General features: G+C 41.7%; 3 protein-coding genes across 8 annotated transcripts in view; 2 read left to right on the forward strand and 1 right to left on the reverse strand.

Moving 5' to 3' along the window:
- Window positions 1-1,298: 1,298 nt before the first annotated feature.
- On the forward strand, window positions 1,299-13,405 carry phrf1 (PHD and ring finger domains 1). 3 transcript variants are annotated; one of them, XM_020079033.2, is made up of 19 exons: window positions 1,299-1,433; window positions 2,164-2,311; window positions 2,414-2,533; window positions 2,899-3,092; window positions 3,198-3,281; window positions 3,385-3,518; window positions 3,663-3,754; window positions 4,016-4,194; window positions 4,474-4,606; window positions 4,716-4,825; window positions 4,916-5,106; window positions 5,426-5,551; window positions 6,041-6,195; window positions 6,639-8,562; window positions 8,700-9,922; window positions 10,088-10,164; window positions 11,077-11,226; window positions 11,650-11,778; window positions 11,860-13,405. In XM_020079033.2, the coding sequence occupies exons 2-19, from the start codon at window positions 2,224-2,226 to the stop codon at window positions 12,001-12,003; spliced, it is 5,253 nt and encodes a 1,750-aa protein (XP_019934592.2). In that variant the 5' UTR covers window positions 1,299-1,433; window positions 2,164-2,223; the 3' UTR covers window positions 12,004-13,405. The 3 variants fall into 3 exon arrangements, with proteins under 3 accessions (XP_019934592.2, XP_069384091.1, XP_019934593.2); XM_069527990.1 differs by having other exon boundaries at window positions 4,016-4,179; XM_020079034.2 differs by lacking the exon at window positions 1,299-1,433 and adding an exon at window positions 1,549-1,665.
- A 1,198-nt stretch (window positions 13,406-14,603) lies between these two features.
- irf7 (interferon regulatory factor 7) overlaps window positions 14,604-27,967 on the reverse strand; it is a 54,926-nt gene continuing 41,562 nt past the window's right edge. The window contains exons 2-11 of one of the 4 annotated variants that reach the window (XM_069527993.1): window positions 19,777-19,837; window positions 19,298-19,451; window positions 18,477-18,648; window positions 18,271-18,374; window positions 18,068-18,119; window positions 17,830-17,943; window positions 17,535-17,737; window positions 15,828-16,029; window positions 15,604-15,719; window positions 14,604-15,399 (exon numbers count right to left, since the gene is read on the reverse strand). In XM_069527993.1, coding sequence (XP_069384094.1) covers window positions 15,232-15,399; window positions 15,604-15,719; window positions 15,828-16,029; window positions 17,535-17,737; window positions 17,830-17,943; window positions 18,068-18,119; window positions 18,271-18,374; window positions 18,477-18,648; window positions 19,298-19,451; window positions 19,777-19,784 — 1,293 coding nt within the window. In that variant the 5' untranslated portion in view covers window positions 19,785-19,837 and the 3' untranslated portion in view covers window positions 14,604-15,231. Of the gene's footprint in view, window positions 15,400-15,603; window positions 15,720-15,827; window positions 16,030-17,534; window positions 17,738-17,829; window positions 17,944-18,067; window positions 18,120-18,270; window positions 18,375-18,476; window positions 18,649-19,297; window positions 19,481-19,776; window positions 20,054-27,967 lie in introns of those variants that run through there. The other 3 variants (XM_069527994.1, XM_020079036.2, XM_069527992.1) reach the window with 3 other exon arrangements.
- ascl1b (achaete-scute family bHLH transcription factor 1b) lies at window positions 24,892-26,552 on the forward strand. The gene has a single exon (XM_020078750.2). The coding sequence runs from the start codon at window positions 25,119-25,121 to the stop codon at window positions 25,710-25,712; it is 594 nt and encodes a 197-aa protein (XP_019934309.1). The 5' UTR covers window positions 24,892-25,118; the 3' UTR covers window positions 25,713-26,552.

The following is a 27,967-nucleotide window of genomic DNA, read 5'->3' on the forward strand; positions in this document are numbered from 1 at the left end:
CTCAATGAGGATTGGACAACCATTGTTGGAGAAGTGGGCTCTTGTATTTTACATTGAGCATTATTTCACTGTGCTGCATTCAACTTCTCTGGATTTAGACAATAAAGGGGCATTTCTATGAAATCAGGTGGTAAATCAGGAAGTCACTTTTGGAGGGAAACTGCAAAGGCCTTGCCTCAAGGCCTCACCAACAAAAAAAGAAAAAAAAGAAAAAATCTAATTTCCATTCAAACTGGGAAATGTTCCCATCAGCTCTCAGCAGCCTTTGGAAAAATAAGCTAAGTTTGAATCTTTTCACTGAGGAAGCACAAACTGGCAGATCAGAATGTTCAACTTCTTTCACTGAGTTCACTCAGATGTTCAACTTTAAGGTGAGTTTTGAATCCTTTTTTTTTTTTAGTTTTACTTTTTAATTGGGATTCATTTGAGTTGTTTTGTTTACGAACACATAAAATGAAGTTCAATACAACCACAGGACAGATGTTAATTAAAGGTGAATCAATTTTTCAATGAAATCGTGAATAATTAAGGTTCCACAAGCAAAGTATTGTTGAGCTTTCACTTAACTCACTGTTTGATTTGCAATATTTTGTCCGTTTATATATTTGATGTTGTAACTTACTGTTGCTGAAGGATTGTTTGGATTTCACTTGAGATTATGAAATGTGTACATTTGAAGTTGTGGATTCTGGTAAATATAATACAATCATTTAAATGTTTTGAATGCATTAGTGTTGATTCAGGCTGATGAACTGATTCAATATCTTTTTACTAAATGAAAAATATGACACCTTATCTACCTGTTCTCATTCTGCAGGAATGTGACTGTAGAGCTGCGCAACCCAGATCTTCTGCTCTGCTCCCATTTATTATACGTTACTATCATTGTACCTTCTGACTTATTGATGCTGCTTGTTGTTGTTGTTGTTGTTGTTGTTGTTGTTTTAATAAGCACTCACTCCATTTAATTGCAGTTTATTTTTATAGCAAAGCAACATCATACATTATTTCAATGATCTCTTGGTGTCATGTGACAACTGTTGTATTTAAACACTGTCTCAGTCGTGCAATTATAGATAAAATAAATGTGTAACATCATTTGACAGAAGAAATGAAAAATATCAAATGATCTTACATTTTTAGATTAAAAAAAATAATAATAAACAATCGATTTCTTTCACCTGAATCTTCACACCGGAGCTTGAAGTGTGACCTGGGCCTGCACTGCCCGTGTAACACCGGTAAACACCGGAAAACACCGGTAAACACCGGAAAACACCGGAGCAGCGACAGGCTGAGGTAAACAGGCTCTGTCTCTTTTAAAGTCTCGTTCCTCGGGATCACTCGGCCTTTTCCGTCTCCGTCCAGCCGGCGGTGTCACTCAACCTCGGTGGAGACTCCGGATCCCTCCACACACCTCATTTAAGCACAGGGTAGGTCTGAATCCACTGTTCATTCATAAAACACCACAGACCGGGGAGGTGCGTGGGGGTTCCACGCGGTGGAAACCCTCCACGCTGCGGGTTTTCAGCGCGGAGCCCCGAACGAGCTTGGAGTTGACGGGTGCTAAATTTAGCTGCCATCCGCGCAGGGGCTAGCTAACGTGCTACATCGGTAGCTTCACCTCGAGCTAGCGACGTTTGTCCAGTGAAAGCACGGCTAAAGGTTGGTGCTACAACCCCGTGAGTGTCCATGGGGACAGTGTGGGTGTGTGCGTGCGTACTCCACGTAAATGTCACGCGGGACATGAAGTATTTATTCAGTTTGGTGCCGAGTTCTCCTCTTTGTTTACAAATGTTGCATTAGCACGTCCTGCAGGTTAGCTAGCTAGTGTTAGGTATCGCTGTCATGTTCGTCGCTTAACAAAGACAACGTGTAACTTTGTGCTTTTTTAGTTTATTAACTACCCACTAGATTTCTAGTGTCACTCGTAGTTGGTAAGAAATTCTTAATTTATCTGTTCACTGTGGTTTTAATCAAAACTCACAGACCAAGTGTACATGCTGGCTAATCACTGTCCCTTATCTGCACTTTAACCTGTGATTATGATGTTGGCTTCAAACTACCAATACATTTCATTCTTAGTCAGACAGTATCCCCCAAGTTTGCACATGAGAGAAAAGCTTTTTAAACACTGTCTGCATATGTGTGCTACTATTTCAGGGACTATTTCAGAGAAAAGCTGCCCAGGGATTTGTTGTGCAGGACTTCCGATGATCAGCCATGGATGAGGACGACAATCAAGATGAGTTGATCAATCACAACGCCTCCCACAGCAAAGGAAGACGTGCTGCATTGTGGGCCATCTCAGGTAGCTCATGTTATATGTTCATGTTCCAGACAAACACTGGCTGATGACTGAGAAAATTAAATGTCATAACATAATGAGTGTATTGTAATATTTCCCCCCCAGATGACTCGGATGATGATGCTGAAGGGGAGTCTGAGGAGGGAGAATCTGACAGTGGTGAGGAAGAGGAGGAGGATCATATAGATGGAGTGGATGAGGAGGAGGAGGAAGAAGAGGAGGGAGGTAGGTCGAAATTATTTAATTGTCATATTTCTGATTAAAGAAACGTTTCCTTATTGTCTGTGAGACATATATACGTTATAGTGTCTGATGACCATATTAAACATGGCCAGAGTTTGAAATACTGAGGTGAAATCATTCATTAAACATGCTGCTGCTGCTGCTGTGCATTAGTCTGGCAAAAATGGTGTTCACTTAATTTGAGTGCTGCTGACTTTTTGACATGAATGTGGAAAGTTTGACTTCTGCAATACACTACACACTTACGACATTACCACTTGCCCACCACTTTGTTTTGTGCAGCAATATTGTCTATACATATTGTCTGTATTGTGGATTTGTTTGTGATTTTTATCCACTTTTATCAGATGAAGAGGATGAAGATGCTAAGGCAGAGGATGGTGCTTTAGGAGGGACCTGTGCTGACCTGGCAGGGATCAGCTCAGATGAGGACTCAGATAAATGTCCCATCTGCCTTAACTCGTTCAACAGCCAGCCCGTTGCAACACCAGAGAGCTGCGAACACTACTTCTGTCTCGACTGCATCCTTGAGTGGACCAAGGTGGGTCTGACTGCTGTTACACACTAGTTCATATCTTTACATAATCATGCATGCCGGAGGAAGCTGATTAACTCAGTTGTTGTGTTTTTGTTTTCCAATATTTAGAATGCAAACTCCTGTCCTGTTGACCGTCTTGCCTTCAATAGCATATACCTCAGAAAATGTTATGGTGGCAAAGTGAAGAAAATCGTGAGTTTCTCTGGAATCTTTTGACCCCTGTTAACTCTATATACATTTATATTATATTGACTAATTGCCTACATGGAATCTTTTGCGATGGCTTTTTCTTTAGATCACAGTGCAAAAGCCTGTGAAGGAGGGTCAAGAAGAAACAGTAGATCTGGACCTGGAACAGACCAATTGTGAGGTGTGTGGGGGCAGTGACCGCGAAGACCGCCTCTTGCTCTGCGATGGTTGTGATGCTGGGTGAGATAGATTACTATTGTTGTAAAAAAAGTATATCCTAGTATCAACACAATAGTCAGTTTTTGCCTGTTTTAGATTCTTAACAAACCTATTGTGAGAGTTCTTGTGGTGAAAAATTAATTTTAAGCCTTTTTCTTATCGCAGGTATCATATGGAGTGTCTCACACCACCTCTAGACTCTGTTCCTGTAGAAGAATGGTTCTGTCCTGAATGTGAAGCCACCAATCGTCACTTAAGTAAACCTTCAAGTTATAACCTTCTTACGTTCTTACTTTAACAAACAATACTTTGCACTTTGGCAACATTTAGTCCTTTACAGACTCTATATATAGTTAACTCTCTGTAAAAACATATTTCCACATATCAAAACACAGCCAAAAGACAGTATATTTGTCTTAAAGCCAAATATTAACCTGTAGTTGACCTATTCATTACATTTTAAGTGACACAATCATAAGCACCCTTTCAAAATATGACATGTATTTCTTCTCACTCAGGGAATTCAGCCCTTGATGTTAGTGATACAGAAAGCCTGCCCTCTACTGCCCGCCATGCCACCAGCCACCACCAGCCCCGTGCCACAGGTCCCACCAGAGCGATCGCTCGTACTCAGCAGAGCGAGAGGGTTCGAGCCAGTGTCAACAGACATCGCATCACACAGGCACGCACGTCACAGGTTTGGCATGAGGCGTGATGCTTCCGTCTTGGCTTATTAACCTACTACCACAGCAAATGCAGCACGTGATATCTTGCTGTAATGTTTTGATTCTCTAGAGTTTGTTGTGCAGATTACATTTACTGATAGGAGTCATTTTAATGTAAAGTAAATTAGTGCTGTTAATGAAATAATGGCAGTTTTATTTGACTGGAGATTGAAATGCTTGCATCTAAGAGCAGAGTGTGTGTTTAGGAGTTTATTCAGCAGTGAAGTAATGCAACATTTTTTTCTTACCAGTTGGCTCCCACATATCTTATTCAGTCCACATGGCTGGATGAGACAATAAATGCTGTGGTGGCTGGGCTCAATACGGCTGTGTATATACGGGACTTAACACCTCGTGTCCGATCAAGCCACAGGCGGAGGACGGGTAAGTGAGCGCACATGATGAAAATGCATAACAAAGTCAAAAGTAGGGTTAACATAAACAGAGACGTTGTGTGTTTGTGTTGAGTAATGACTTATATATTGATGAACAGGGAAGCGTAGAAAAGTCAGCAGCAAGAGGACATCTTCTGCGAAGGGTAAAGGTGCAACTACAGGATTCAGGAGGAGAAAAAGGAGAGTGAGGAGATCCAGAAAAAAGCTGGTGAGTGCATCAACATCAGTCTTGACATGTAAATTATGTTCGTGAACACAGATCGTCTATGAATTCCATGTCCATATTTCTCAACTACAGGTGAAAAAGACAGCCACTCCTCGAGGACGTATTGCGAATAATCTTGGAATTGTAAAAGACAAGAAGAGCACTTCGCTTCCTACAGTATACCGGCCCTCAGAGCACACACTAAGCAACATGCGTGCTGACATAGGTGCTGCATCCCTCTCCATCTATGGAGATCCATTTGACCTGGATCCATTTACAGATCGGTAAGAGGACTTGCTCAAATTTGTGGCGTGGTTGGAATAGCATGTTTCAGGCTTTGTATTGAGATAATAAATATTTGTTGGTTTTTCCATAGTCAAACCAAATTAAAACCAATAGATTAGTTGCTTACTACTGGCTCACACTTAGAAGTCCAGTTTGCACATTTGAAGTTAGCCTTATTGTTATCATTGATTATCATCAGCTACTGTATTACTATAGAAATGTGGATAATGCAAAAGTATGTCTCAATGTGTTAGTATCTAAGGCTTAAACATGATTAGTTATTAAGCAAATTGTGACTTTTGATTTTCATTTAACCAGTGAGGAGGAGCAGCAGCAGCAGGCCCACGTTTCATCGCTGTTGGAGGCCAAGAGACGAGGAATCTCTCGCTCTGCTCTTCGCTCTCACCAGCCTGTAGCTCGACCAGTCACTGCCAGCCTTTCCAGGTAACATCACCTCTATGCCATGATGTAAAGAGAGTGTAGGCTATTTCTTTCACAGCAAAGTTACTGATAACCTTGGTTCAGTTCAAGCTGACAGTGAGGCAGCAGACCCTGAAACTGATTCAGCTAAATGCAATTCAGTCATCTTTCATAAAACAAATATGGTACCATACTAAATTTAAGAACATCCAAATCAAGTAAAAATGTACAGAAAGTGAATATTCAGCAATGCATGACAATGTGACTACATTTTCCAAAAGTAACTTGCACTTAATAATAAACATCAATTTATTGTAAATCTACTAAAATTATGGTGTTTTTAGATATTATATTTTTCCTTTCCTTTGTCAAAAATTATTTAAAAAAAATCTGCTACTAAGAATGTAAACGATAGCAAATTCCAAGTCATACTCCAGGTGTTCCTGATCAAAATGGTACCAAGTTTGATAAATACTTTGAAAATCTAATTAAAGGTTTGCTATGCTATACCAGGAGAGGTGTGGATGTCCCCCAATCAGGAAGTGTCGTGGAGGCGACTCCTGTGCCTGACCTGCTTGGCAGTATACTTACAGGACAAAGCATGCTCTTGATGGACAGCTCTGATGTTGTCATTAGTCGAGATGGTTCCCTTAAAGCTACCAAGCCAAGTAAGTCTGTGTTGCAGTCTTTTAAAAGCAGTCTGAATGCTGAGAAACAATTGTGTTGTAGCTGTGTGAGTATTTTTAAAGCTTTCCACAATAAATCCTGCTGTTCAATATCAACAACTTTAGATTAACCTAAACACGAATTCTTACATATATAAATGTACATCAAGTTGGTTAATATCAAGCTTTAGATTATTTTCAGTTTTGGAGACACAATAGTCCAGCAGTGCTTCTTGTGTTCCCCCACATTGGCAGTGAGTTATGCTCAGCTGATTGTGACTGACTGGGCTGTTATCTCTAATTCCACTTCTCTGCTTTTTGCTCTATATAGTATTGTGAGCACTGTACTTGTAAATTAGCCTCATCTGTTGGGCAAAAAGAAACAAAACAACTTACTTAATTCACTCTTTGTATATTTTTATCTAATGTACGTTTTGTGTTGACAGTGATGCCATCCACAGTAAAGCCAGGTAGCAGCAATAGCAGCAGCTCAGGAGATGTGAGCATCAACCCCGGGATGTCACCATTGCAAGGAGACAGTTCTCCGTCTCCCCACTACAACGGACACCTAACAGGATCCTCCCACAGCTCTTTAAACAGACCTTTGCCCCAGAGCTCTGTTCGCTCACCCCCATGTACACCCTGCCCAGCCACCCACACCCAACCACCTCCCTATTCTGATTTGCCACCTAGAGGTCATCCAGGTTTGCAGCCACCTCGTCCAAACAGACACACCCCCTCTCATGGTCACCGGGGAATCGATGACATTACAGCCCCTAGGGAAACCTCCTCCTCGTCCATCCAAACTGCACCAGGCTCAAACTTCAAGGGAAAGGGAACGATTCCATCGCAGTCTCAACCTAAAAAAGCACCCACAAAGCCGATGTGGGTCGACGTATCAGTGCTTCCTAGGATACCAAAAATTAAAAGGGAAAGTAGTGGTGAGACAAATGATGGCAGTAGTCAAACTGGCAGTAGTGTCAGTAATAGAATCAGTAGTACTAGCGGGAGTAGTAGTAGTAAGGGTCACGTTATGCCTGAAATGGGCATGAACAGCCTCGCTGGGGACAAGAGCAGGCAGCAAAGTGTAGACCAGCAGAAGGGAAGGGTTGATGGTCAAGCCCAGAGGCATAGGTCTGACGGAGCGGGGTCATCATCATCAGCTTTCTCCAACTCATTTTCCTCCTCTTCTTCCTCCACTGGTTCGCACGCCAGCCAGCCACGGAATTCTTCATCTTCCTCATCTTGCTCATCTTCATCAGCAGTGAGCTTCCGTATTAACTCCAGTGGGAACTCCTGGCAATCGAGGCGGCTAAGCACTGCATCACCCTCTACTAGTGGTTGCAGCACAAAAGAACACCGGAGAGAAAAGGAAGATGAAGCTAAGAGGAGACAGTTGCGCAGGGATAAGCAGATGCTACTTGCATCGCATACGCTGGTTAATAATGAACAAGACAGGACTAATATCTATGATCCCTTTAATCCCACTCTGTCAGACTCAAGCAGCTCAGACAGTGAAGCTGAGAGCTCAAGGCTGGATAAGAGCTCCCTACATACCACACATAAGTTCAAGGCTCCTAGTTTAAGACGTAAGGAGGATGTAGTGCAAAATAAGCAGGACCTGGTTCATGTGAAAACTGAAACAGAGGAGACTGAGGTCTCACAGGAAGAGCCGAGGAGCGCGAATGCTCTGGAAACCATATCACAGGAGGCTGGATGCTCACAGGAATATGTCAAGGTTGAAAAACAATCAAGATTAGTAGACATTAAGGTTGAGAAACAAACATCATTACTTGACACTATGGTTAAGAAAGAGCCAGATGATGAAGGGGAAGCAGAAAGCTGTCACGATGTAACAATGGATTTAAATTCAGAGACAGCTGACATCACAGCACCTGCTCATCACAGCCTCAGCGTTTTAAAGACTGAGGAAGAGACAGTGGAAGAGGACAGTGTGCAGTCTGAAGGATCTCAACATAGTTCTTTCCCTAACTGTAAGAAGGATTCGTCAGCATCCAACTCTGCTTCTACCAAGAAGAAACAAACAGAATCCAAATCGGACTCCACATCTTGTTCCAAGTCTCCATCAACAGATTTGAGCCATAAGAGGAAAACATCCAAAGCTCCGAAAGAATGTCAATCTAGCAGCTCAGAGACGGACAGAAGCAAGAGAGGAGACCATCATGCCTCTGACCAGGGAGGCAGGCCAGAAAAGGAGAAGGACAGAGAAAGGAGTTCCAGGAGGTCAAGGTCCAGAGAGAGAAGGAGAGCACGCTCAACCTCACAAAGCTCTCAGTCCAACTCCCCTGATAAGAGTGGCAGAAAGAGACGGCGATCCCGGTCGCTTTCCAAAGACAGAAGGCGATCTAGGTATAAATGTTTGTCCAATATTTAGTTTTGAGCATGTTTTTAATATTTAGACCTTTGTTGACCAGTTTGTTTTCATCACCTACAGGTTTGTCTAGGTTTGTCTTAAACATTGATTTATTTTTTTAATTTTTTACCAGGTCTGTTTCCAGCTCGAGTAGCAGAGAGCGTTCAAGAAGGAAGAAGCATAAGCAAAAGAGCAAGGTGAGAAATGATGACAGAGAAGGAGACCACAAGAGAGGACACATGTCAAAGGACAACAGACCCGGTCGTTCCCGGTCGCGTTCCAGGTCTAGATCCTCATCAAGATTGAAGGACAATAAACGGGGCTTGTCTCGTTCAAAATCACGGTCAAGATCAAGATCCAGGGAAAGGAGGAAAGATCACACTCGACAGCAACAGCCATATCAATCCTACAGAGACAAAGTGGGGTCACGATCGAAAGACAAGAGGAGACACAGGTCTAGATCGAGCTCAAAAGAGAGGATGAAAGAAGAAGGATCATCATCCAAGAGTTCACAGAAAAACTTGGGGTCCTCTGTTTCCTCCTCTAAACACAAGAAGCAGATACAAGAAAAGAAAAAAGAGAAGGAAGTCATTCAAAATTCACTCAAAGAGGAGAAAAAAACTAGAGGAAATAAACAGGAGTTCCCCCCCTCGACTTCCACATCTAAAGTTAAAAAGGAAGTCAAAGACCTCAGGGCAGACAACGAGGCCCCAACAGTGGAAATGCCAAAAGAGGTAAAGGTTGTAAAAGTAATTAAGAAAGAAAAAGAATCATCTCTTGATATGTTTGAAGATTCTCCTATCACTAAATCAATAAAGACAGAAGAAATCGACTCTTGGTCTTTGCCAGAAACCAAAGGCATAAAAAAGGAGGTGGCCGAAGAAGACCTCAGCAAGACTCGGATGTGTGCAATAAAGACTGAGACGTGTGAAATCGCAATTAAATCAGAGCCAAGTTCACCTAAAGTGTGCCACCTCACCTCATTTTCTACATTGACAACACCTGCCACAGCAGACACTCACCAGGATGCAGCCTCTCCTGGGTTAATGACCTCAGAGGAACAGCCAAACACTGCAGGGCTGACTCTCTCTGTAAAGCAGGAAGTTCTGCAACCCTCTGACTCTGATGACGACGACTTCAATGTCGATGTGATGCTTGACAACCTGGACTATGTGAAGTCTGAGTGCACAGGGGGAGGCGGTGGCTTTGTCAAACAAGAGAAGGAAGATGAGGAGGCGAAAAAAGAGGGAGAGCAGGTGTCGGCTGTGGTTGGAGCAAAATCTAAGGCTCCAGTAAAGAGGGTCACCTGGAATATACAGGAGCCCGAGGGGCCCCAACCAGAGAAATCTGCAAGCAGTAAGTGTTGCTGCTAGATCCCCCCACATCACTTCTGATTCACTGTTTACACCGGATCAATAGATTAAGCTCATACATGTTTAGCATTTAGCAACAGGTAACGATTTAAAAAGTGTTTTGTATCTGGTTCCCAGCCAAATGTTTTTTGAATTCTTTCTTTCACAGAGGTGGCTCTTTATAAATTGAAGCTGAAGCAGGAAGGGGCTCGAAGACCCTCCTCCACGGTCCAGACATCCAGTCAGGTAAGACTGATCCATGTGTCACTGCATCTGTATTGTTTGAAATACTTAAAGCATGTAATGTGAATAATGACCAGAGGGTGGCAGTGGTTATCTATATATATTTGTCCAAAGTCACGTTGTCGAAACTGATACTGAAGCATTTTCAGAATAAACGAAAGTAAAAGCCTCACTGTAGACTTCCTTAGATGACATAGAATCACTCTTTCCACACAGTCTTCAAAACAAACAAACATAATAAACCTGCATAAGATATATACAATTAGTAATTAGTTATTTGTGTATGTTATTTATATCTGACATAGATTTGTGTTACTAACATGTTCTTTTGTTTATATGACTAATTAAATACCATATGATGCAGTTTAAATATGAAAAATTGCAGGTTTTCAGTTTAGGTTTATTAATGTTAGAATCTCAACGGTCTGACCTCAGGCCTGGTCCATTTTATCTTCACAATCTTGCTTGTTATCTCAGCTGTGTTGACTGGGCCTGGTTGAATCTCAGGGTCTTCAAAGCAATTCTTCAAACAAACAAACTTTAACAACTTATTTAACAATGATTTGTGGAAACAGTGCTTTACAGTGCCTTAATGCCTAAAGAAGCAAAAATGACATCACACTCAACAGCTGCATGATGATTGGTTTATTGACTGAGTGAACAGCAACTATTTTTTCTGATCTTTAAATTATTTTAGTTAATTTTCAAGTAAGACCATTTTTTACAACCTCAGTTCTGCAAATTACGGGATTTGATTCTTTTTTGTGGGTTTTGGACCATTGGTCAAATAAAAAAAACTATGTGGATATAACTTAGACAAACTGACAAATAATTAATAGACAGATGAATTGATGAATAATTGTCAGTTGTGTCCATCCAGTAAACATTACTTATTATCTCTTTTGACTTTTACAGGACATCACTGGAGCTGTAGGTGAGTCCTCCAAAAAAGGTGCAGCCGCTCCACTCAGGTCTTCCTCTAGATCTGATGGCCGAAATCCAGAGGGCTTATCAGTGACTGCACAAGGAGATGAAGAGGAAGGAGATATGTCGAGGAAAGATAAGGTGAATATGAATTTTTAATGATTTATCTTTGAATGTCAGTAATAATAATGATTTTAAAACTAAGTTAAGAAGTGCTTCATACACAAAATCAATCAATCCGTAGAGAGGACCCACTCCCAATGTAAAAATAAAGTATTTAAATATAAAGGGCTCATTCTAGGGTAAAGAAAACAACAATTCATACAATTTAGATGATTGCACACCTGTGAAAACATCAATAGGATTATTTTATATAAAATGTCTGCCAATAGATCCCTTCCACCTAAATCTTACACATTTAAAAAGCTGAGACAGAGACTCTGTACCTCAGTCTGTCTGTTAAAATACTGTTGTCTGCTCTGTCAAAGGCTGAACTTAAAACTTCTGTTGTTGTTTTGAGATAATTCTTTATTAAAAACAATACAACTTTATTCATCCCAACAGTATTTGAAAAAGTTACACATGCAGGAGAGAGCTATAGAGGAGGTGAAGCTAGCTATCAAACCTTTCTACCAGAAGAGGGACATCAACAAGGATGAATACAAAGACATTCTACGCAAAGCTGTTCAGAAGGTGGGTTAAACATTTTGTCAACACAGGTTATCAGGTGACTGAGAGAATCTTGTCTGATAACTTTGTGTTCCTGGTCCTCAGGTGTGCCACAGCAAGAGCGGCGAGATCAACCCAGTTAAAGTGGGCAATCTGGTCAAGGCATATGTGGACAAATACAAACATGCTAGGAAACATAAGAAAGGAGAGGACTTAGGGAAGGAACCTCAAATCTCCGACAGCCCATGAGGAGTTGTGACCTACAGGCAAGAGCAGCTGCACCCAACACAAACACACATTCATGTTATTCTAAGTTTTAACGATGAATGGTTGACTTCGAACTCTGATCACTTAAACCACCCATGGGTGTCCGTCTCTTGGACTGTCACTGCCATGAACTACTCAGTTTATGTCTTGCAGCTCAGAAAGTTAATGGGAGACTTTGAGTTTGTGCCTTAAAGAGGCAAATCTCACAGGACCCTCCCATGGACTGATAAATCAGGTTGGGTATCAGTGGAAGGGTGCAGTGTGGACTTTGAGGTTTCTATGGCATTTTTGTTTTGTAAAAGCAGGGGTATTTATCAGTGGTGAAACACATTTTTTGTTAAGAGATGACTTCAAAGTATGCAGTGAATGCATATTTCAACCAGAGACACTTATGCAATTTTTGTAGAAAATTTCAGTAGAGAAATGAAACACAGATTTGGTTGTAAATACTATAGATTTGATATATCCTTGTATGTTCCTTACATCTGTGTTGCCTGCTCTGAATGACTCGACATAAATGGTTCTAGTTTGTAGAGTTGATATTTTTTTTTGTAATGTACTTAAAAGCATCCGTTTCCTGTCTTCCACATCTCAAGTATCCATGTTGGTGAATTCTTCCTCAGTAGTTGAACAAATGGATGATGGAGTCACTCTTCTCAAAAAACTTGATTTCTTATGCGCTGAAAAACTAAATGACCTATTTTGTCAACCCTCTGAGTGAAATGTTGAGAATTTGGGATTATTATTTTTATTTTATTTTGTGAGTTAAATTAGTATAAAATATTGAAAAAGTAAAAAGCATTATAATACAAACGATATGCCTCAGTTATTAAACAAACATGACAATGTTTAGATTTTGTCCAACCTGATGCTTTCACCTCCACAAACATTTTAACTACAGTGAATTTCTTTTTTCTTTTTATATTTAGTCTTTATTAATTCACATGAAGCTAATTTAAGGGCATAATTTTGTGGAATTTGTGAGATCCATTTATTGTCTGTATATAAAAGATAATGGAACAACTTATAAACCAGAGAATTTTCCATTGTGGGTATGATAGAATAAAAAAAAATGCCTTTAGTTGACTAATTGAACTAATAATTTCAGTGTTAACATCAAGTGTTTGCAGTATTTAATGCTGTTCATCAGCATTCTTTCTTCCTGTTCATCATTCTGTTGTCCACACTACTTAGTTTGACTGCTGTAAAAACTTATATGGTGGGTGGTTGGACTTTGACTTGGCTTTGTAAAGCCCGGGACTGGACAAATCTAAAGAAACAGGTGCTCATGTTTATCTGAATGTCTTTTTTTCTGCATTTACTTGATCAAACACAGCAGGTGTTTCTAAGAGGGAACACAATAATAAATCGATGATAATGAAAAGGGTTTGGTCTCAGTTTAATTTGAGTACATACTCACATTCTGTCCTGTTGCCATATTTCACTTAAAGCCTTACTATTTTAAGTGCTGACATCTGAACATAATCACTGCTTGCTGTTGCTGCACTCAGCTTATTAGTCGAGCAGTTATATTTAAGACTGAGAAACTGCAAACACTTTGTAGTCATTAACATTTTCTTTTTAGGGTCAGTGATTTACTTAAAAAATAAGACTTTTCTTATTGGGTTATTGTGAACAAACCTGAAGCTACAGTGTATGGATTTGCATTGGGAGCTTATATGTGGACATTTTTAAAGCTTAAAGTGCTAAAATACCTTCGCTCTGATGGAAAACAATCTCAGAAATACTTTATTGCATAAAAATATGCTGTGTAAACTATGATCTCCAAAAATGGCTCATGACAACAACCATAAGAATTCATTGCTACACTAAATCCTCCTCGGCTTGTAGAACAATTTCTCCATGGCATTATAATATAGAAGTTTCGACACACAGGGTGCATTTATGGAAATCTTCACACACGCTGTTGTGTACTTTCCTTAACGTCTATGCCTGAGATTGGTTTCCATGTTTTTTTAAACGAAGACCATTCCTTCTTCCTGAAATCCGGAGAATTGGCTACGGAGTTTACCCAGAATTTTCCTTTCACACATGCACAACACAGGAGGAGGTTTTCTGCACAGACGTGTTCACAACAGCAACAAATCCTTCACGTGGAGCAGCAGACAGAGGCAGGAAGTGACTTTTAACTCTGCTGCGGAGATCACGTGATTTTCTTGACGACACACAGACACTAGTGTCGGGTCTTATCACCACAAACTCTCGACATCTTCGTCAGTGTCTTGTATGTTTTTTACTGGGAGATATATATATATATATTTTTTTAATTTTAATTTATTTTTGCATTTTTGCATCTGTTACAAGCTTCATCACCCGCCACCGGATCCCCTGCTGGGTTCACACATCGGATTCTCCAGGATTTCTACTGACATTATACTAGGAAGCCAGGCGGAGAAAGTCCGCAGACTCAACCATCAGGGGTGGGGGGGGGGGGGGGGCATCTTCAGGTGAAATCTTGGTGTGGGTTCCTGGCTGCTATTGTAAGATCTCTGTATTATCCTTCCCAGCATTTCTTGGCCATAACATTTACAAGGCAGTATTAATGAACTGAGATGACATCATTAAAGGGTTAAACCATTTATTTCAAATACAAAATGACCAGCAGAGATAAAAACAATAGTTAAGGGGTTAATAGTTTAAGTGCAAAACAATTCTCCACAGACATGTAAACATATTGCAGTCGGTGGCTGTATGACACAGAAAACTTACGACCTCATAAATATGTGACCAGTAATTGCAAACCTTTGTCAGAATGGATTAATAGGGCTGTTTGTCATCATTTCCTTACTCCATAAATCTGCTTAAGAATGTGTAATTAAATAATTATGAATCAGAAAACGTTATTGTAAAGCCCAACTTGTCTTTCACTTGAGTAACAGTCTCGGTAATGAAGGCTTCAATTTCCACTTTGTAGTGACACAAATATCAGTTTTTCTAACAGTTAATGGCAAATCAGATCAGAAGATGCAAAGCAGCAACGTGGAAATACAGTTGATCGATAATGGCAAATTCCGACACCAAACACCAAATAATGATTCTGTTCGTTCCTGCTTCTGACGGTGTAGCATATTCAACAACAGTTTTTTTATGTTGAGGCTTCTAGTAGGAGAGGGATATGGTGCATCATGTTTGTCCCATAGCATATTGAAGAATTCCTTGTTTGAGCCCAGTGCTGAAGAAGTTTGAGATCTAATGCAGGAAGGTCGGGTCCTCAGCTATTGGCAGACCGAACACGGAGTTAATGAGATCGTAGAGACTGTTGTGCGACATCTGTAGGCTGACGTTGGCGCTGTGAAGAGAGGAAGCGCCCTCCATCTGGGCCATCTCATGAAAGTGCCGACAGATCAGAGGAACCACCTACGGGGGCAGAGGGAGAGAGAGGCTTAGATGTGAAACTCAGTGCAGCTGAAGTACTGTGGTTGTCTTTGAGAAAAAAACGTTGTATCCTTCTGCTACATTTCGTGGAAATCTGTTCGGTGGTTTCTGCATAATCCTGCTGACAAACAAATTAATGTAACATAACTTCCTTCGTGGAGGTAAAAAAAAAAAAACAGTTGTTACCTTGACAGTGATAAGTTTCTTCTCCAAAGGTTTTCCATCAGGAAACTTCTCTCCAAAGCACATGTTGATGGTGTAGTCAGGAGAGCCCCCGTTGTTCTCTTTAAACTTTTTCAGTTCTGTGACAATTATTTCACAGCATAAAGTTAATGCGGGTAAAAGTATTAACACTAGTTATAAGAAATACTTTAATTCACTTTGAAGAGGAACAGGAGATCCACACCTACCATTCACATACTTCTCAAAGCTGAGGAGCTGTACCATCGTGTTCTGGGGCAGCTTTCTCGGGTCTGGCAGAGCCACACTGGGGTCACTGGTGCTGGCAAACACGTGGCACCTGTCCTGCCTCCAGGCGTAGATACCAGTCTCACAAACCTCCAACAGGAGACCCCTCTGGATGCTGTTTAGGATACGGTTGGTGTATTCGATCTGTTGTAAAGAAGGCTATGATTAGAAAAAGTGTCCTTGTCTTAGACGAGGTACATCAGTGTATTGTATTATCTACCTACTAATCCCACGAACGTCTGCCTGTCTGTATGTGGGTCGGCAACTGGGTCAAACCAAACAATGGAACAAAATCACCAGCAGATAATTATAATTTTTTTATTTCACCATATCAGACTGACGCAGACCTTCCTTGTTGTCTTGGGTGCTGATATCCATCATGTCAATGAATCACTTCCTGTCTGGCAATTTGACTCTTGTGTAAAAGCACAATGTTTGATTTATTGCAGCAATGAGTCAAATTATACTTAATTACAGAGCTTTTATTATGAAAAGTTGTGAGTTTAAATCTGAAGATTGTGTTGAAGCCTCTGAAATATCAACAATCCGAAAATAACAGCAGATAGTTAATCATTTAAACTTAATGTAACCGACATGTGAACAGCAATGATGGAAAACATTGGCTGTAAAATCTTCATCGCAGATGAACCAAGTACAATGTTCTAACTTCACTCTGCACCACAGACTGAATATTCACTGATTATAAAACCAAGGAAGAATTCTGAAGGAGCTCCAGGCCGTAGCCACAGGCCACAACACATTCCAAACAGGCGAGATTAGAACAGGATTTGCACCAGTTAGTTTTCAGTAAAAGCTGCACCCTGATCTTACATTCACTGAACTTCCTGTGGAGTGACTGTTGATACTGGCTCGAGAGCTTAGGGATTTCGTGTTTAGGTGGAGCCACATCATGCCAAGAGCGAGACAATTTCTTTATGCCCCACACAACAACCATCTTCAGAAATCCAACTGATCAAAGTTCTTTGAGGAAGAGTTATCTCCGCGATGTTTACTGCCCCCCCTCCTACCAGGCCACACGGTGGTGAGGGCATATAGCACGCAGTACAATTAGACATGAGCAGTTTCTCATATACTTCAGGTAATTCTTTTAATACACTCTAGTGATGTGAGACGCATTCCTGACAATAGTTTCGAACAAACACACACAGAGCAAACATGCATGTAAACAATGCATGATTGAAAAATGAGGAATACAGGTGATGTATTTTCTTGGGTAACACTTGATGCCAACAATAACTTTGTTTACTGCAAAGGGCGTGTTTAAGTTCGGACTGAACACTGTTTAAACTTAAATTTAGCCATATGGTGAACTTTTGACTGTTCAAAGTCCATATTTCACATCATCTCACAGCTGCACAACAAACTGTGATGGTCATTATTGAGGCATATAGAGAAATATCGAAGCCTTAAAGTCTGCTTCTTTCCCATGTTTCCAAAGGTAGAATGTCAACAGTTGAGCAGTTACTGGGAAGCACTGTGTAGGACATATTAAATGACAATAACGGGGACAGTACAGGTTAACTGCAGGAAAACATACTTTAAAGACTGGCTGAGGAAAGTGAGAAACTCTTAATAGGTGACTTTCAAACCTGTTCTTCAGTTAATGTCCAGCTGATACAACTATTTACCTGTTTGTGGTCTAGCAGGCCGTCAGTGGAGGGGAAGCAGAGGGGATGGGCGTTGAGGTCGGGGGCCTCGTGCTGGTAGTGGAGCTGGAGACGTGCGGTGGCTAACGTGATCTTTAGCATTTCTTTTTTCCTGTAGTGGATGGAGACCTCCAGGTCATAGATACTTGGCTGCTGAGCAGAACTGACGACTGGTGTAGGATTTGCTGCAAACAACATAGAATAAAAGATCACGTTACAAATTTAGATTATTTTTTTTCTTTTCATGACATCATTTTGTTTCAGTGAAAGAATGTACCCTCGTAGAAAGTGGGCTGATCTGTAAAAGCTTGTGGGTGGTTCTCTGCTGGAGGATAACTTCCAAGGACGGCTGCATCGGGCTGGCAGTAGTTCTCTACCCACAGTTGTTCCTCTATGATAGATGATAAAAATCTGGTTTAACTACATATAATATTCAATATAAACCATGTAAAACCAGATAAGGAGGATATTATGAAGTTATTTAGAGCATTTCCCTTTGCAAAAAGACACCGTACCTGTTGCTTGGTTACCCAGATCCAAGGCCGTGAAATTATTCACCAGATTGTACTGTGTTAGGAGGAAAAAGGCATTATGTGATGTGAGTATAGAATTGCAGCAAACAACAGGATGTAAATCTACACAACAATACAGACAGTAATGTCGCCTGGTGAACCACTTTACAGAGAGAAGTGAAAGTGTGCTCTCAGCAATACTGCACCTCATTTCCTATGGGCAAGAACTCTGTGGGAGAGCTGTAGATCTCTGGAGTCATGAGGTCCTCCTGGGAGTCGTTTTTCGGCATAGAGCAGTTTTCTTGTCTGTCTGCGAGAAAACAAGGAAAAGGACCCCCGTGCTTTTTACACACAAACTCCATAAACAAGGTTCCACAGCGAAAGCGTCAGATCGAACAAGAAGTCGTCTTACGCTCGGTGTTCATGATTTGGTAGATTTTGTGGGGGTCGTCTGAGTGCTTGGAGTTGTCCTCTATCATCTTGAAGCGCACCGAGAGGTTGTTGAGTGCGCAGCGGAAGTTGGTTTTCCACCGGGCCTTGTCATTGGGGAACTCATTGATTTTACCACTTGCCACTGCCCATGCCTGTGAATCAAACAAATAACCACACTGTAAATACATGTAGGTACTTTTCTTAGTAGTATTTGAGACCTTAAATTATTACTTACAACATGTCTGTACTTTTCATCCAGTCTATTTATCTGAAAGCTTATCATACTAGTTATATTACAGATTGGGATTTCATTAAATGACTCATTTATTTTTCATCATTTAAAGGACACACCCAAATCCACCAAATGCACTTGCATGCTATGAAAACAATAAAGTGACTAAACTGGAATCACTTTTAGATTGAATCTCTAGTTTCAGTGATACTGAGGGACCACTCTCCATAATGAAAAAAAATCACAATGTCTGCTGATACTTATATTTTTAGTTTGACTTGTAATAGAGTTTTTTTTTTAAAATTTTATAAATTAAGTACCCTGTATATTTTGCTTCCTCTTTACTTAAGTGCAGGTGCCACTACTGGTGTTGTTACGCAGTTATTGCCTTCATCTCCCAAACAAGGACTCTGACAGAAATGATGTATTTGTGGCACAATATCATACTTTAAAAAGTTTTCAGCTTAGTCAGGAAATAACACAGCATCAGTACAGTTGTCAACAAAGCCATTAACATGTTATCTGATCCAGATAAAAGCTGTATTGTGGTGACAGGCTGTTAGACCTACCCGAAATATTTTGCTGTCCTCATCCCTGCAGTCCTTCCTGGAGTTGTGCTTCCAGGGGACTCTGAACTTGTTTTCAGCCACATAGCGCAGACCTGTGTACTGACCCGTCTCCACCTGCTCTATGAGCCAGCTGGCAAACTGAGGCTTTGGAAGGCTGCAAGGAAACATTTTTTCTTTTTAATGACACGTCTCACAAAAGTAGAGCGATAGGGAGGAAATAGGAAAAGAGGACCTCAACCACACAGTGTTTCCTCTGATTCGTAGAAAATAGCCACACAGATGTCTGTTATCCTACATGTGGTGTGGCCACAGTTCAGCAACATGCACACTTTACTACACCGCAGCTTATGCTACAGTAAACAGACCTGAATACAAGTACACACACAGCAGGATTTACAGGGAGGAAGTACCTCACAATGCGTACACATCACTCCCAACAAAGCAGGACAGGGACACACATTGATATTGTTTGTCTTTACCTTTGCATCTCTCAGCAGCTGTCTCTCTGGTCTGACTCTGGTTTTGACTCCAGTTGTGAATCTGGTTCCTCTCAGTTCCTTGTCAGCATTTATACGAACACAGATGACGTCATGTCAAGGGGCGGGCTTGTCTCCGCATGTGATTCACGTACAGGCAGCACGGTACTGTATCACTGCAGCCCGCGGCTGGTAAAGACGCCCCCTACAGACCAGACGTGGAAGGTAAACCTGTGGAGTTTCTTCCTCCCAGAAAAGAGGGAGAGAAACTGAAAGTTGTGCTGCACATTTAACCGGATGAGTTTCAACTCGTTTTCTTGCATCACCACGTCATCATCCGCATTTCATCATCCGATATTAATGTTTTCTCCTTTGGGTTTTCTCTGACCTGGAGCTCAGAGACGATCTATTGGTTATATTTATATCTATAAGTATATATGTGAATATGTGTGGAAACAAACAGTCACACACATATGTGTGTGACATGTTTGACAGCCTATATATATACAGCCTATATATATACATATATGAGTTTATGTGTATGTATATATGTATATTTTTTGATTTTCTTCTTTATTTTTGCGTCATACACAAAGAATTGTTCAACCCTCAGGGATTCATAAGACACCTAAAGTAACATTGCAGTGGTCCATCAACAATTTATTACATTTTCACTCCAATAAACTCCTCCTTCTATTTCAAACCTCACAAATGATCAAATCTGCTGTTAGAAAACTTCCCCTCAACTCAAGCACTTCATAATGATCCAACCAAAAGAAAGAGATTGTTCTAAAAAGAACAGAACTTGTGTTCTCATAAACTGGACAGTGAATTAAAAAAGACTGAACCTCATTCTGAGCTCACACACTCTGTTCCTCTGGAGTGGCATTAAACCTGTCAGTGTCCAGGGCTAATGTTATGTTCCTGAATGCAACTGTGCACATAAGGATCTTTTGTTTAAATTGTATGTCATATCATAACTTACATGAGATATAACACAGAAGCCAGGATTAATATTTCACACAATTCATGCACCATGTAGTTATAATGTGCCCAAGCAGATCCTGATGTACCATACAACATGTTAGAGCATTTCCATATGAAATACCCCACATAAATTGATGATAACATTAAAGATTCAAACTTTTTGTGAGCAGTTTCAGTTGAAAACAGACATTTGGTTTAGTAGAAGTTTTCCCATAACCTGACCTATCAAGTTGATCACTCCCTAAAAAGAAACCACACTGTTCCAGTGAATTTAAACAAAAGAATCCACCATTTGCTGAGCTGTCATGAATATGCAGTGTATGGGACTTTCAGAGTGAGAATGCTGCAGGTGTGAGATTGAGTGCAAGTGTGCAGCGGTGTTCCCCTCAAAAATGAAGACATGAGTCTGTATCACAACAAGACTTCAGACTTCACTTCCTCATTCCACCTTATATAAACCAAAATATGGTTTTCTCCTCTGCCTCCTCACAGGGTCTTTTCTGACCTTTTAAACTTGGTAGCAGTACCAAAAGGTCAGGGTCCCTGATAGAGGAGAAGTGCTACATGATTTCTGACCACGTCAGGAATGCATACATGGGATAGTGCTGTACTTGGGCATCATGGTGCATATGTAGTAACCTGCCAGAGTTTAAAAAAATTTACCCCAGCATGCAGTATGTGCTTTAAAAAGAGAAGCGATACAGCCTCTAATGGAGCACTTCCCTTTTCCTGAGCACTGGAAGTATTGCTCAGTCCTCACTGAGGGCCCTTGTTGAAAACTCACATTTCATGGCTGTCACGAAGGACGGCTGTAGACTGCTTATTATGATACCACACAAATGGTTGACTTGCTGTTTCCCACATTTATTCACAATGCAAAGGAAATATCAGTGTCAGAAATCACTGGTGGGATGCACTTTTTTTAAGTATCTGTACTTAACTTAAGTACAATTATTTTCAGGTACTTTTCACTTTTACTCCACTACATATACAAGCAAATGCCTGCTTTTTCTACTCCACTTTTACAAAGCATTGTGTTACATATTTTTAAAGTAATCAATAACCAATACAAACCTTGGTCCATTGATCCAATTAGAACCTGCAGGTAATATTAGGCCCCGCCTCCTGCAGCAGCATCACTGGTGAAGAAACAACTGAAATGGATTCTTAAGAGACATAATGATGTAGTTGACCATTGCATTAGGGAAGAAGATACACTCTGCAAGTACTTTTAGATTAAATACTAGTATATTTAAAACCAAGCACTTGGTTACTTTTAACCGATAGAAAAGTTAATGTGGTACCTTTAATTTTATTTGAGTTTTTGTTTATTTAATCGTACTTTTACATGAGTAAAATCTTTGAGTCCCTCCTCCACAACTGTCTGAAACAAACAGAGCCGATCTTCGACACATTCTAGCTCCCTCTGATTCATATTTTATATCTGTCTCTATCTGTCCAACACCCATACACACTCTTAATCATTCTTGTTTTGGTCTCACCCACGTATCGGCTGAGACATTATTGTGGCACTGGAGATTCAGGTTGTTTCATACCTGGTTCAAACAGCCACACCCTGACCTGTATGAATAAGACTGTCTCAGGCTTTAACTTAAACCGCTGTGTGTAAAAATATATTTGTTGATCCGAAATGTGACATTTTAATCATTGGAACTGTATCTTATTGTATATTATATATGCACACCTATGACAAGTATAATTAACTATAACATTTTCATGGAATAGTGTATGGAACATTTGGGATAATTGATTTTCCGCTAATATAGGGCTTACGTTTGTTTGACTGACCACAGACTTCCTGTGAGTTTCAATTCATTTTTTTCCAAGACACTTTAGTCTGGAAATTTTTTTCCCAATGTCTGACGAGTCAGTTCTGAGTCAGGAAGTGAATCTGTCTATTATGGTACTGCAGGTTCGTATAAACGACTAAAAATGAAAATATCTTTCAACTTTTACACTTCTTCTTTAGCCCTGGTTTTCTTTTTATGACACCGACAGTTTCATCAGATGCTGGTTCAGTAAAATATGTAGAGAAGTGGAGTGTTTTCACTCAGCGCCCCCTGCTGTTGACAGGGTGAGGTTCTGGCACCGGGGGAGTGTCAGGGGAAAGCCTAGAAGATGAAAGTGGGAATTACCACACGCAGCATTTACATTCACAGGAAATCACGCAGACTGATGTAATCCTCTCGTACGTCACAGTCATAATATATTACACAGTAAAAATTCACGCGGGATTTTGCCCCTCTTTAACAGCAGGAAGTCTCAAAATCATAACTCACAACTCAGCTATATGAAGAAAGAAGAAATGTGATGAACATGGGATCTTTTATTTGGGAGACTGATGTTTCTTTCTTGTAAATTGTTCATTATTCATTAAGTTATTTTGTGAACATACGTACATTTAACCTTTATTCAGACTTTTTAGCTTGTCAAAGCCAAAATTAGGAAAAACATTAATGTAAACAAATAAAATCGGCCCAGAATCATAAGCTGATTCCTGATTATGGTGAAGCCATAAACTCTTTTAGATGCACAGTTTGAAAGCTGTTCTGTTCTGCTGATTCAGCTTAAAAACTGAGCTGTGTGATTTGTTAACTTGAAAAGTGAGTCCAACTTGAATATAGCCACTATTTTCTTATTTTTTTTACTTTGGCTCAAATGCTTAAAAAAATGATTATTTCCAAAATTATTATTTACTCTGATTTCTACACGAGGCCTGTTATCGACACTTTTTTTAAATGAATGGTTTATGAATATTGTTGTGGAGGCTGAAGGTCTGAAGATCTGATCGTGAACGTTGTGTCTGTTTACCTCTGGGCTCTTGTTCATGTCAATTGAGACGTTATGCATATTGTTATGGAGGCTGAAGATCTGAAGATCTGATCCTGGAAATAGTTTCTTAACTTTTGAGCTCTTGTTAAGGTGAGTTAGTAAGAAAGTTAGCAGGCTCAACTCAGAAGAAAACATGTTTAAACCACCCGTTGTCAGGGAATCCCCCCCTCTCTCTGATTCAGACTGATCAGCACCAGCAGGAGATGCAGGAGTTAGTTTCGTTTTTCTCGCCACCAGAGGCCGCAAGAGTTCCACTTTTTTACATTAGGTTTGTCTTCACGATTTTTCTCTGCCACAGTTTGAAGACTTTTCACGTGAGCAGATTCCAAACACATTTCTCAAAAGTGAAAGACAGCAAGTTTTGATAGAGAGATAAACACAAACACAGTGCGATTTAAAGATCCATAGAGAGGATGGTGATGTAACTCTTAACTGTCCGGTCCGATGTGGTGCTGAAATGCTGCGTCCCTGGTCCTGCACCTTGAGTTGGGCTCTGATTTCTCAATGTGGAACAAACACACACTGGAGAAACTTTCTGCACTCATACAACCTCAGTGTTTAAAAGAGCCTGTAGGACTGGAGAAACTTATAGAGACAACAAAGTGCCAACAAAGTGGACCACCATGTGCGCTGAGGTGAGACGCAGCCCGGTGCAACACGCTCCCTGCATGCGAACCTGCAGTCCGTTTGTCATAAACATGATGTTTCACTTTCTAATGAATCGCGTCCCTTTTTCTGGAGCTTCATCATCGCCATGTGATTGTGAGCAGAGACGCGCTCCTGCGGTTTATTTAGTTGTGTGGAGAAGCTGTAGCCTGGATACAGGACTGAGCGTCCTCGGTATTTTTGTGATTGTAAAGAGCCAGAGGAGAAAGATGGCTGAGGGGGGAAAGACTGATAATTTGAAGACTTGCCAGGGGTGTACATTGTCAAATTCAAAAGGCATTTCAAAGAGGCAAACCATTCACTTTTCATTCTCTCTCTCTCTCTTTTTGATTTCTTTCTCTGTGCCCCCCCTTCCTCCTTTCTTTCTTTTCGCACGGTTGCAGCCCGTTTGAATCGACCAATGGGCCTTCAACTTAGAGACATTGGAATGTAAATGAGCCCAGCGCGTGCTCCCGGCGGCAGTGAAAGCTCGGGATTGTTTATTGAGCTCCCGGAGCCACGCGCCTGGCCCGGGGGGAGTCGACGCGCACAAGAATCACCCAGCGGGGGCGGGGCCTCACCACGAAGCGTGCGTCTCCCAAAAAAAAAAAGGGGGAGGTGGGTAGGTGGGTGTTGGGGCGCGTGTTGAAAAAGGGGAGTGCTGCCAAAGTTTGGGTCAGATCGGCTCGTGGAGTAAAGCAGCGGAGAGAGACTTGGACGAGAGTTAGCCACACGGTCCCCACGCGAAGGACACGAGAGCTGTGCACTGCCAACCCCCTTCTTTTCCTCTCGTCCTCCCACTTCTTGTCTCAACTGCTCGGGCCCCCGCATCCATCACATCCACGAGAACTGTCACCGAGATGGAAACTACAACCATCACGACCACGCAGACCGCATTCACCTTTGGACTTACGGAAAGACGCGCCACCCTCAGCCTGCACGCACCGGCTCAGGACTGCGCCGTGCCCGCCGCGCACCCCGACGCCGGTAAAACCAAGGTGCTGAAGAGACAGCGCTCCAGCTCCCCGGAGCTCCTGCGCTGCAAGCGGCGCCTGAGCTTCAACGGCCTCGGCTACTCCATCCCCCAGCAGCAGCCCGTGGCCGTGGCGCGGCGGAACGAACGGGAGAGGAACCGGGTCAAGCAAGTCAACATGGGCTTCCAGACGCTGCGTCAGCACGTGCCAAACGGCGCCGCCAACAAGAAGATGAGCAAAGTGGAGACCCTGAGGTCTGCGGTGGAATACATCAGGGCTTTACAGCAACTGCTGGACGAGCACGACGCTGTGTCGGCGGCTTTCCAGTGCGGGCTACCGTCCCCGACACTCTCCAACAGCTACTCTGCAGACCCGGAGTCGCCACACTCCACCTACTCGTCAGATGAAGGCGGCTACGAGCCCCTGAGCTCAGAGGAACAGGAGCTGTTGGACTTTACAACCTGGTTCGACAGGTACTGAGGCTGACTGCGTCAAACCCACCACACACAAACACACACACACAGCACCGTCTGTGCGTAAAAGCAGCTGACTTCTCTCAGAAACGCTGACATAGACTTGATACAGGCATCAGATCTGTGTCGCCCTCTGTCCTTGGAAGTGAACCCTCATCCGGGCTGCTTCTGCAGGAGCGAAGCAATGGTGAGAGAGTGACGGAGAGAGACAGAGAGAGAGAGAGAGAGAGCGCCTCTTGTTGCAAAGAGCACAAATAGTCGCCCTGAAGTCCCCACTACAGGGAGGGAGTTGGACTCACTGGAAGGAAAGAACTGTTGATGTTATGTTTGAATAAGTGCAATTACCATGTGACACAGCAGCAGCAGGTTGTGTGGAGCCGGTGCTGCAGCTCCAGAGGACTTGTTGGATCAGTGTCTCATCAGAGCAGGCCTGCCTCCCTCTGCTGCCGTGCACGTCACAACAAAGATGATGCATCCACAGACTGTTGCTTTTTTTCATGGTGTACATTACGTTTCATAACAACAAGTTGTACCATATTGTTTTAACATGAAGACATATTTTTGTAAAAAAACAAGCAATGTTCTGAACAACAGCCACTGCCACTTGTGTTGTGATGAGCAGCTGACAGAGGCAGTGAGTGGCTGAGTTGTGAAAGCAATATCAAGGCTACTACCTGTGACAGACTGTAGGGTTTTTTATGAATAGCTATAGGTGGTGAGGAGACCTTTATTAATGTATGCACTTGTTCTCCATTTCCCGTAGCCTAAAACATGTAAATATTTGTTTTTAACAGATATATTTTGTGCAAAACAAGTTTTATAAATAAAGATGAATCTATTTATATTACATGCTTTGACAGTGTTTTGGTTCTTCACTTAATGTTCGTACCCAGGTGTGTGTGTGTGTGTGTGTGTGTGTGTGTGTGTGTGTGTGTGTTATAGTGGCGGCGGTAATTGAGCAAACTAGAGAGCTGCTCTTCTATTCAAAGCCCCTGCATGACCTTTTCCGACTTGGTTGGGCGCACGGGGGAAAATTGCGCAGCTGGGTGAGCACTCAATAACCATTATAGACGTGCACCTTCCACTGCGCTTTGTCCACTTTCAGGACAGGGGAGATTAATATTACGTTTCATGCATTGCATTGTTTCCTTTGCATACTCTGCTTTTACCCAATAGCCCGGGGGGTTGCAATTCACTCCACTCAAAGGATATAGACACTTTGAAATACGGCCTGGGGAAAGTCAGCCAGACAATGAGTAGGGTCAAAATTCTTATTGCCCGAGTGAGATCAATCTAAATAAAACCTGGGGTTGTAGACTAGTTGCATCCCCAACTGTGTTTTTCATGGCGCACACATCCCAATCAAGAAGCCTATCTCCTGCGAAATGGGGTGCACAACGCCCCATTGTGCGCGCTATTGTGCGCGCCTTTGCGCCTCATTATGCGAATTATGGAAGATCTATTGTAAATAAACACCGATGCCAAATTCAGCGCTGCATGCAGGGCGAGAAATAACGAGTCTTATTTCACCTGGTGTTCACTGTGGGAGTGGGGAGTTAGGTTATTTGAAGCTGCTCTCACAATCCTAATGTTTTATCATACGTTCAGAAAAAAACCCACACACGACCATTAGCAAATAACAAGAACAGAATAAAATGTATAGGAGAAATAGTAATAAATCAAAAGAATACAACTCAAACTGCGGGACTTTTGGAATCTGACCAAGAAGTAACAGACTGAATAATGTGAGGGGGGGTTGTTTTTTTTACATGAAAGTGTGCCTCTCTCTCTCTCTCTCTCTCTCTCTCTCTCTCTCTCTGTCTCTCTGTCTCTCTGTTTCTCTCTCTCTCTGACAAACACACACACACACACACACACACACACTCGCACACACACACACACACACACACACACACACACACACACACACACACACACACACACACACACACTCGCACACACACACACTCGCACACACACACTCGCACACACACACACACACTCGCACACACAGGCCTGCAGGTGTAAGCCACGTGCCTGTGCTGTGACAATGGCGCTGCTCTCATTGGTTCACGGCTCGCGTTGTGTGAGTCCTGTCTGAGGAGGCAGTGACAAAACTCCAACAAGTGATAAATGACATTAATTACGCCGCTGCTTTATAACCTCCTACGTCACACAGCATCATAAAGACACATGCACGTTGGGCGGCTGCAGAAAACCCCGCTGCTCCTTTATTAAACGGATGAAATGGGCTCCGTGTTG

This window comes from Paralichthys olivaceus, chromosome 7 (genome assembly GCF_024713975.1).
Source record: "Paralichthys olivaceus isolate ysfri-2021 chromosome 7, ASM2471397v2, whole genome shotgun sequence".
NCBI classification, from domain to species: Eukaryota; Metazoa; Chordata; class Actinopteri; order Pleuronectiformes; family Paralichthyidae; genus Paralichthys; species Paralichthys olivaceus.